The sequence below is a fragment of the Meleagris gallopavo genome, chromosome 26, assembly GCF_000146605.3.
Source record: "Meleagris gallopavo isolate NT-WF06-2002-E0010 breed Aviagen turkey brand Nicholas breeding stock chromosome 26, Turkey_5.1, whole genome shotgun sequence".
Lineage (NCBI taxonomy): Eukaryota > Metazoa > Chordata > Aves > Galliformes > Phasianidae > Meleagris > Meleagris gallopavo.
Window position 1 is genome coordinate 4,340,923 of NC_015036.2, and position 9,590 is coordinate 4,350,512.

The following is a 9,590-nucleotide window of genomic DNA, read 5'->3' on the forward strand; positions in this document are numbered from 1 at the left end:
CGGGCCCGGGGGCAGAGCTGCTTTTGTAATACCGGGAGGTGGTGCCGAAAGCTGGGCTGCTGCCTGGGGAAGAACAGCCCGTGCTCACAGCCTTGCGCATCCCTCTGCATCCCGGCACCCAGCAGCGCACAGCCATCCCAGCATCCCGACACGCGCGGACCCCGCGGCCGCTCGGGAGGAAGCGAAGGGTACGCTATAAATATAAGTTTTATTGATGTGTGAAATCCAACAAGTACAGCTGGCAGCTCAGAGACGCCCTTACAAGTTGCGACCCCTCCACCTGTGTAGCAACCCTCCGGCCACCGTGAGTGCTGCTCACAAGCCAGGACCCCCCCCCCCCACTCACAGGGCACTCAGCACTGCCTGCAGCCCCGTGCTCCCCCACAGCCCAGCTCATGCCCTCTCCCCCGGGCCTGGCCACGCTTCTGCAGGGCAGCGATGCATCCCCATTGCAAGGCAGCAGGTCCCACTGCTGGCAAAGCCCTTGCACAGCAGAGCCACAGCCCTGCAGTCTCCCTCGGGCTCTGAGCTGCTGTCTGCATGTTATTTTGGTAATGGCTCACCCCGACCCCACATGCACACCCCCAGCACAGCACAACCACACACAGCACACGGGGGCAGGGAGGCAGCAGGAGACCCCCAGCAGGACAGGATGGATGGTGTCCACACACAGCGAGAATGAAACACTGCTTTATTGCCTGCTTGGGGTGGGTGAGACCTTGCAGGCAGATCTTTACCCCCTGTGCTGCCCTGCTGTCCCTTCCAACAAACCCCAGAGGGTGAGGATGCTTTTGCTTCTCTTGTGAATGTGACAAAGGTGACCCAGACGTGCGTAGAGGGGAGAGGCCGAGTCCCTGTGTGCCTGGCAGCATGCTGGGGGCTGTTCACAGCACACCCACCCCAGCTGAGCCTTTGGGCCTGAATCGGTTCAAGATGGGCTGAGGTTCAGCTGCTGCCCTCAGAGCTGCTGCCACAGCTCAAACCTCATCCTAATGCACTCAAAGTGCATTGCGTGGGAAGGGAGGGGGCGGGAAGGGAGAGGAGGTGGAGGGGAAGAAGCCTGCTCTCCTCCATCACACTCCTCGTGATTATCCAGACGCGTTCCCTGGAGGGGTGCCTGCAGCCAGAAGCACCCAGAGTTCCACTCCCCCGCTCCAATAAAGTGCATCCTCACTGCACACATCCTGGACAGGGCAAAAATCAGCACGGATCTGCCTTGACCTCACACACTGTAATCCAAGAGCAGGGCAGAAGTGGGGCACTGAAGTAGCCCAACAGCCCCACAGACATGAGATGGAGATGGGGGACAGCCAGCAGCTCTGCCATTCCCTGGTGGCACAGCAGATGTGGGGACTGCTCCCCGTGTCTCCCTGGCTGTGGGTGGCAGCAGTGCTCCCACCCCCTGCACAGCACAGCACAGCACAGGGATAGTGAAGGTGGATCTGGGAGCAGGGGGGAATTTTGTGGGGGACAGCACTAAGTCAGCCGAGATCCCCTGGGGAAACCCCAATGCTCAGCACTGGAAGAGCATCAGGGCACGTCCTGCTTCCAGAGCCTTTATGCACGAGCTCTTCACATCCATGCAGGGGAAACCCAGCCCCGCTGCAGCAGTACCTCCATCTCTGCCCTCCAGCCAGCCCCTGCAGTGCAAAGCAGTCCCAACAAACCAGGAAAAGTGAAGAAGAGTTCAGAGGATATTGCTGCAATCTGTCCTTCTCTCTGCAGTCCAATCCCCTGCCATGTCCACGCTCACCAGCAGGCAGTGGGCTCCAGTAGCACCCATGCAGCCCCATGACAGCAGTGCCAGCGTGCTGTCCCCACCAGCTCCACTCCTTTGAAAAGCCAACAAGGTTCTAAAATGCCCTGAGGGGTGCAGAGCTTTAGAGGAACCACCAAAAGACGCCTTCTCCTGGTACCAGTCCCAGCATCAGGGTGGCTCAATGCAAACCAACTGCTCCCAGATCTCACCTGCCTTCCAGCTCTGGCACCACTGGGACCCACTTGTCCATCCTCTTACCCATCAGTCCTGCTGCAATGGGTGGGTGCCCACAGTCTTCATCTCCTCCCTGCAGACAGCACACAGCTGTTGCTGAGGGAGGTCATTTCCATCCTGCATGGTTGTGCTGGGGAAAGGGAACAAGAGGCCAGCAGAGCTCCACTGATGGCACAGTGCTTCACGCTGGGTTTGATGGGATGGTCACTTCTCTTTGTATCAATCACTTTTATCCTCTTGGCTCAGATCCCAAAGACTGAACGTGACCCCCTCTGAGGTCTGAGAGCGCTGTCCCACAGACACTGCTGTGTCCCCAGGTAGCAGAGGCCAGCCCTGAGGATGGCACCGAGCAGCAGCACAGGAGAGCCCCGAGCCCTCTGCCCGCTGCTCCCATTCCTCTCCATGCAGACTGAAAGCAGCGGGGTTTCAAAATTAAATTCAAAATTAAAAAGGAGGAAAAAGAAAAAAAAAGAAAAAAAAGAAGTAAAGGGAGGATTGAAGCAGAAAGGAAAAGGGGAGGCAGCAATCAGTGGCTGCAGCTGCAGGAAACACAGAAGCCTTGTGCAACTTGGTGGCTTTGGGGCTCTTCTCTACGCAATGGCTCTGTGTGTGTCCCCACGTGGCTCGGACCCCCAGCGCCTCTCCTTCTCCTGCCTGGAGCTCCCCACAGCCCCACTCTGCCTCCACGGGACCATCCCTGCTATCCCCCATAGGCAGGCAGGTTGAGTGAAGGGATGCAGCTCCGTGGGGTGAGGCAGACACGTGGTGGGGCTGTACAAAACGTTTGCCATGAAGAGTGCGTGGAAAGGTTAAAACAGTTCCGAGATGTCTCAAAACCCTTCTCGACTGAGCCAGGCCTGGCTGGCACCTACCAACATGGTCCACGACTGCCATGCAGCAGCTCAGGCCCGGGGGCAGCTCTGGGGTCCTGTGGCCCCTTTATCTCTCCGACTTGACCTTGTACCTGAGCACCAGGTACGCCAGGAGCCGCAGGATGATGAAGAAGATGCCCAGGATGAGGAAGTCCAGGTAGAGCTTGGCCTCCTCCACGTCCAGTTCCTGCAGGATCTTGATGGGTTTTTGGAAAGGGCAGAAGTCCTCGAGGCACTCCAGGTCCTCGCGCTCCATGGCATAGATGGTGAGGATGACGCCTTCAAAACCATACCTATGGCAAAGCAGAGTCACTGGGTGTCCCACACGGCCCCACTCCCACCCTACAGACAGAGTGTGAGGTCCCACCTGACGTAGGAGACGTAGGAGCTCCACTGCAGGTAGGTGGGAATGGTCTTGAAGCTGACAAAGAAGCCTGAGAAGAGCAGGACGGGGATGGCAGTGACGGGTCCCACAAAGGTGGCTACCTATGGAGCAGAGGTCATTGGGTGCCACATCCCCATTTGTGGCCCATGGCACTCCCTGTATGTATGTGGTCCTTTGGGACACCCACGTCCACACCACGGGCAAAGCCTGACCTGCAGGGAGGTGGAAGCAGCTCCAATGAGAAGCCCGAGGGATTGGGCCACCAAAGCAGTGGCGGTGGCCAGGGCAGAGAAGAGGAGGAAGCGCGTGGCCTCGGGCGGCTGGCCTGTCATCCAGTACACGATGCTGCAGTAGGCAATGGGGCAGATCACCTGGAGAGGGGTGAGCAGAGTTACACAAACTGGGCCCGTGGCTGCTCTGGTCCCATAGACCCTCCCCAGGGATGCAGAGTCCAAGTCCATCCAGGGCACTGGAAATTGGCCGTGCCAAGGGGGCAATGCTCACCTGGAAGGGCACATCCGCCATGGTCTTGGCCAGGTAATAGGCTTTCAGGCTGTACCAATAGTTCAGGTGCTCTCGCAGGAATACAGACATCTCCTGGGGGACTGTGGGGAAGCAAGGAAGGAGTCGGCAGTGCCCCAGGCCAATGCACCCTGCAGCCTCCTGCCCACGGGTGGGAGCTTCACCAGGCACAGAAACTGAGAGGGGAACCTTCACATGGACAAGTCAGCTCAGCCAGGGGGGTTTTGCTCAGGCTTTTTGAGGAAGTGAAAGGGAGATCTGAAGCAGCTGAAAACGCAGCTGTGCAGACAGTTTCTCAGCAAAATAAGTAAATAGATAAATTCCAGTACACTGCTTAGAGCCATTCGGTAAACAATGGCAATAAATGAAGCAGACAGTAAATAAATGGCAACTGGGGGGATTTACTCCAAGAGATGCAAACACTTCCACCCTTCTCTTTGTATCCTTTCCGTCTCTATCCTATTGCCCCACTTTGGACCAACTCAGCTGTCTCCACCATACAGCATCCACTGGAGCCCTCCCACAGACACAACCCCCCCCTGCACACCCAGGGGTGGGAGCAGTGGGGCGAGGAGCTCCTTACAGGTGAGGATGGTGGGCATCAGCGCAGCAAACATGAGGAAGAGCATGGAGAAGAAGAGGAAGCCAGTGTTGTTGAAGACCTTGCCGGCGTCGTTGCCGATGTGCAGGTAGAGCAGCCCGATCAGCACCCCGATGCAGATGTGAGACATGAAGCGCAGGTGGGTCAGCACCTATGGATGGGCAGAGGGGATCAGTGAGGCAGGACCACGTACCTTGAGCATCCCGGAGAAGGGTGAGCCCCACTCAGCTCTGCTTGCCCCCAGTAAATAGCTCCCATCCCTTTAGTGCTGGCTCAGCCCTCACCGTGTCCCTCAGGATGCAGATAAAGGTTCTCTTGAAGAGGATGCAGAACTGGGTGGAGGTATTGGTGGCGAACGTGTGGCTCTCGATGTGGTCCACGTCCTGCAAAGGGATGTTCAAAGTCAGAGATGCAGGTGAGGGACAGGGATCACCTCCCACATGGTGTCCCCTCTTGGGTTCTCACTGTCACACAGTGTGCCGGGCACGATGAGTCTGCCTTGTTGGGGCTGCTCTTCTTCTCGGCCATGGTGCACATGCCATTCTGCACAGCACGGAACAGGACAGGGTTGAGGTCCCCGTACTCTCCTGAGGCCACCTCAATAACTGTGGAGCACAAGAGCAGCACTGAGTCAGCCCTAACCATCACACTGCTCAGGTCACCCAATTTCCCCATGGCCAGGGGATGGGAGCCCAGTGCAGCCCTCACCCCACAGTGCCACATCACCCACAGCACAGCACCCAATGGGGGGACATGAGTTTGGACCTCGCCACGTGGGTTTGGACCTCGCCACCCTCCGTCCCCAAGGCTGCTGAGCTGAGGAGGGGCCACTCACTGAAGTCAGCGGGGTTGTGGTACGTGGGGCAATGGAGCCCAAGGCCCTTCAGGTAAGGGATGAGGTTGGTCACGACGCCTTTGAAAATGCACTGGCCCTGGCTAAGGATGTAGAGCTGTAAGAGAAATCAGCGATAGGGCAGGTGCAGAGCAGCCAGGGCACCACTGCTTGCTCCAGATCCCGTCGTCAGGGCTGTGAGCCACACGAGCCCAGGTCAGCTGTCTGCACCAGCCCCTCCCACAGCCTCTCTGCATGGTCAGAACGACCTGCCCCCCCCAGAGCCCTCTGCCCCAGCCCAAACCTTGTCAAACATCTCAAAAAGCTTGGCGCTGGGCTGGTGGATGGTGCAGATGATGGTGCGGCCGCCCTGAGCCAGGGAGCGCATCAGGGAGACGACCTGGAAGCAGGAGGCACTGTCCAGACCACTGCAGGATGGAGCAGAGGAGAAAGAGATGGTAAAGAGAGAAGGAGAGAGTTGAGAAAGGGAGAAGAAAATCTCCAAGACACCTCCACCACCACGTGGGCACCCTGCGTGATGGAGAAGAACATCTCTTTGCAGCCCCAGCCCCGTTGTCCTCCAGTCCCCCTGGTGTCCCACAGCCCCTCTTGGATCCAAAGGGCTCTGGTCCCCCCGGTATCCCCCAGTGCTGGGGAGCTCCTGCAGTCTCACCTGGTGGGCTCATCGAAGAACATGACTGGAGGATTGTTCACCAGCTCCAGGGCGATGGCCAGGCGCTTGCGCTGCCCACCCGACAGCGAGATGGTGCGGGTGTAGGAGCATTCCAGCAGCCCCAGGGCCGTCAGGATCTCATTGACCTGAGGGATGGAGCCTCATTCACCATGAGCTCCCATGGACCCTCACCCTTTCCCCATCACCTCCTCCCACGTCCCCATCACTGAGGGTCCATGGTTCCTTCCCTTCTCCACTGTTTCCACCTTGGAGTAAGACAAGGGGCCCTAGACTCACATTCCTCTTCACTTACCAGCTCTTTCTTCACCTCCTGCTTCTCACTCAGCTTCAGGTTAGCAGAGACCTGCAGGGAGAAGATGAACAGGGAGATCAAAGCATCATAAAGTGGCTTGGGATGAAAGGAACCTCAAGGATCATCAAGCTCCAACCTCCCTGCTACATGCAGGGCCACCAACCTCCATATCTATCTAGACCAGGCTGCCCAGGGCCCCATCCAACCTGGTCTTGAACACCTCCAATGGGAACGTCATACGTAGGTATTACACTCATCCCCATTTGAGTGATACAAGGGCGAGGGCAGGACTTCATCCCCACATCCCACAGCTCTTGGGAAGCTCCCACTTGAGGATCCAGCCCCAGGAAACCCTGCAGCCCCGCTCACCATCATGGCCTCCAGCACGGTGAGGTGCGGCAGCAGCATGTCATCCTGCATGATGTAACAGGACATCTTGCGAAAGGTGCGCAGGTCCCGCGGCCGCCCGTTCACCAGGATCTGACCCTTCATGCCCGTCTCCCTACAGGACAAAGAGGATATAACACAGCCCCCAGCCCCGCTCCCCCAACCCGTCCTCCAGCCCCACCTGTAGCCAGCCAGGATGTTCATCAGCGTGGACTTGCCGGCACCCGATGGCCCCATGATCCCAATGAGCTCTCGCTGGCAGAACTTCCCTGACAGGCATTTGAGGAGGGTCTTGTAGCCTGGAGGAAGAGAGCAGAAAGGTGGGATTGCAATGGGATTCCAGCACCTGGAGGACTGTAGGACCGCCGTGTGCTGTGCCAAGGGATCACCTCTACTAGCATCATCATAGCCGTCACCCCCAGTATAACCCCCATCCCTGCTTCCCATTAGCTCATCCATTTCCAACGCAGACAAGATCAGAAAACCCCTGGGACACAGCATAAAGAAGGCCACCAGGCTGTGGCACTGCCCTGGTCCCCAGGCAGCGAGGAGCAGGATGCCATGGGCAGCAGCGTCTCCATGCCCGCCGGATGCCTTCATTGGTATTCATGCCATCGGCAGCAGCCACTGCTAATCAGACCTGGAATTATCTCTGCTTTAAAGGCAGCTGATTAGCATTTTCTGGCAGCAGGAACGCAATGTGTCGGGAGCATGGAACAGGCACAGCCTCAGGCTGTCAGAAACTGCCCCGAAACACAGCCCTGCCTGGGGAGCTGTGGTTTGCAGGGTACCACAGACCAGGTCTGAGCATGTCTCTGCCAGAAATACATCCCCTTGCCCCATGGTATCAGCTGGCAACAATGCATCCGTCCCATACCCACAAACTGGAACAAGCCTAAGGATCAGGGCAGCGAAAGAAGCAGGAGGAGATAGGAGGAGATGAGTGGGGAAGGGGTCCAACACTGTGATCTTCCTGTGCCCCAGCAGCACCCGTTGGGGTCAGGCACCCCCAGGAGAAGGGCCCTGGGGGTTGGGAGGTGTGAGCAGGATGCTGTGTGACGGCAGCAGGGTGAGCACAGCGCACAGCCCGGCAGCGCATGCTGCTCACGTCGGTGCCACTGCAGCTTGCGCAGCGGTTACTCGCGTTCATTGACTGCCAGTAACCTCCTGCTTCAGCAACGCGCGGCAGCACGGCCGGATCCTGCACAAAGGCACCTGGAGCTCCTCACCAATTCCTGCGTGCGGTCCAGGGGAGAAGACATCCCCGCTGTGCAACCCCACAGTCCCAGCTCCAGCTGCCCCAAGTCTGTCCCCACCACAGGGCATACAAACACTCCAGGCAGCCCTAGTTCCAGCCTCCATCTTTTTCTTCCCAGCATCTAAGGAGGCAGAGCTCACCCTGGAGGCTTTGGGCTGGTCCTGCTGTCCATCGGTGCCTCAGCTTCCCCAGCTGCAGAGCTTAGTTGGGAGCAGCAGGGACCCCACACCCTCAACCAGCTCTCCCCAGGACCCTGCTCAGCACCCCCCCCACCTCACAGGGCCAATCTGATTGGCATCCCATTAACTAACAGGGCTAATTAAAGCTGACTACCACCCACCAGCTACCATCTGCCTCCCCTCCCTACGCTGTCGGCCGCAGTCACACATAGGGAGCTGCCAAAGAGGAAAACCCTTGCAAGCTCAGCACCCCCCTGCACACCAGGGCACCCCTTGGGGCCTCCTACTGCCAGCACAGCAGCACTGAGAAAACCCATCCATCTTGCCAGCCCCAAGCCAAGCAACAGCCCTGCCTGCCCCATACAGCCTCTGGGATAGGATCTGGTTTTGGGGATCACAGGGCTGGGTGACCACAGGGGACAGTGGGGTGAGCAGCTCCGGAGTTTCCCTCTATTGTGCACTCAGACAAAATCCTGCAGAGCTGAGACACAGCTGCCTGAATCAGCAAAGAGGGATGGACCCAGGGCAGAGGGTCTGGGAGAGATGAGAGGAGACTGGAGGGGAGATGTGGCAGCCTCAGGGGTTCCCAGCCCTACAGGCAGCTCCTACCTCTCTTCCTCCACCAGGAGCCCTCGCGCACAGAGTAGGACAGGTCAATGAACTCGATGTTGACAGCCGAGCGTTTCGGGAGGTGGGAAAACCTCTGGGCCTCTGTGATGTGGTTCTCCACTTTCTTCAAGTGGGTGGTGAGGAGTGGGGCATCCGGGGGGCCGGCGTGGCAAACCGTGTCCTCCAGGGCGATGGAGACGCATGCAGGATCCATGCCTTTCTCTGCCATCGTGCTGCTCTGTAGGGAACATGCAGGGATGGACCCACTCGATCTTTGGCAGTAGGGCTCTGCAGAGCTGGGGGAACGCTGAGCCAGGCGGGGTGGGAAACACGCTGCACCCCAAACCCTCTGCAGCATCCCAGATGAAGATGGGGCTAGGGGTCCCTCATTGTGCTGAGCACAGGAAGCTGAGCCGTGCCCTGCTGAGCTCAGCACCCCCCTCCCCTGCAGGGCCGGGGTCCTAATGCCGTGCTAACCTACATTTTGCTGAGCCGCAAGCTGCAGGCAGCTCCTCGCCGCAGCTGCAATGCACACACACAATCCCCTGGAAGGGGAGGATGGCCTCGCGAGGAGCTGCGCCGAGATCTTCTCAGCCCTCTCCCCGATGCAGGCAGATCTCTTTCAGGGCTGGAAAATAGCCAGCCTCGGCCCTGGGGGAGAAAAGGGGCGAGGGAGGGCTGCGTGATCCCATCACCCCCACTCCCTCCGAACGCTTTAGGTTTCCCCTTCCTACAGCCACAGAGCACAGGGCCAGCAGGACGGGGGGCTGCGGGAGCCACAGACCGCCCTCGGGCTCACCTTGACTCCTTGAGCCGCTCCCACCCCACCCCACCCCACCGGCGAGGGCATCTCCTCCGGGGCCGCTCCTCCTCCATCCCCTCTTCCTCCATCCGCCGGACCCCAACCTCTCGGACCCTCCCCACGCTCACCTGTACGAGCTCGGGCTCCTCTCCCCGCAGCCTCCG

The 9,590-nt window shown here is 58.9% G+C and overlaps 1 protein-coding gene across 3 annotated transcripts; it reads right to left on the minus strand.

Moving 5' to 3' along the window:
- Window positions 1–674: 674 nt before the first annotated feature.
- Window positions 675–9,590, minus strand: ABCG4 (ATP binding cassette subfamily G member 4). 3 transcript variants are annotated; one of them, XM_010723687.2, is made up of 16 exons: window positions 9,555–9,590; window positions 9,106–9,275; window positions 8,625–8,862; window positions 6,760–6,877; window positions 6,561–6,693; window positions 6,192–6,242; window positions 5,879–6,024; window positions 5,510–5,633; window positions 5,209–5,323; window positions 4,839–4,978; window positions 4,658–4,756; window positions 4,356–4,524; window positions 3,755–3,855; window positions 3,463–3,621; window positions 3,233–3,351; window positions 675–3,158 (listed from the first exon to the last, which is right to left on the minus strand). In XM_010723687.2, exons 3-16 carry the CDS (start codon window positions 8,851–8,853, stop codon window positions 2,933–2,935), a joined length of 1,929 nt encoding a protein of 642 aa, XP_010721989.1. In that variant the 5' UTR covers window positions 8,854–8,862; window positions 9,106–9,275; window positions 9,555–9,590; the 3' UTR covers window positions 675–2,932. The 3 variants fall into 3 exon arrangements, with proteins under 3 accessions (XP_010721989.1, XP_010721990.1, XP_010721991.1); XM_010723688.2 differs by having other exon boundaries at window positions 9,102–9,275; XM_010723689.2 differs by lacking the exon at window positions 9,106–9,275 and having other exon boundaries at window positions 9,555–9,584.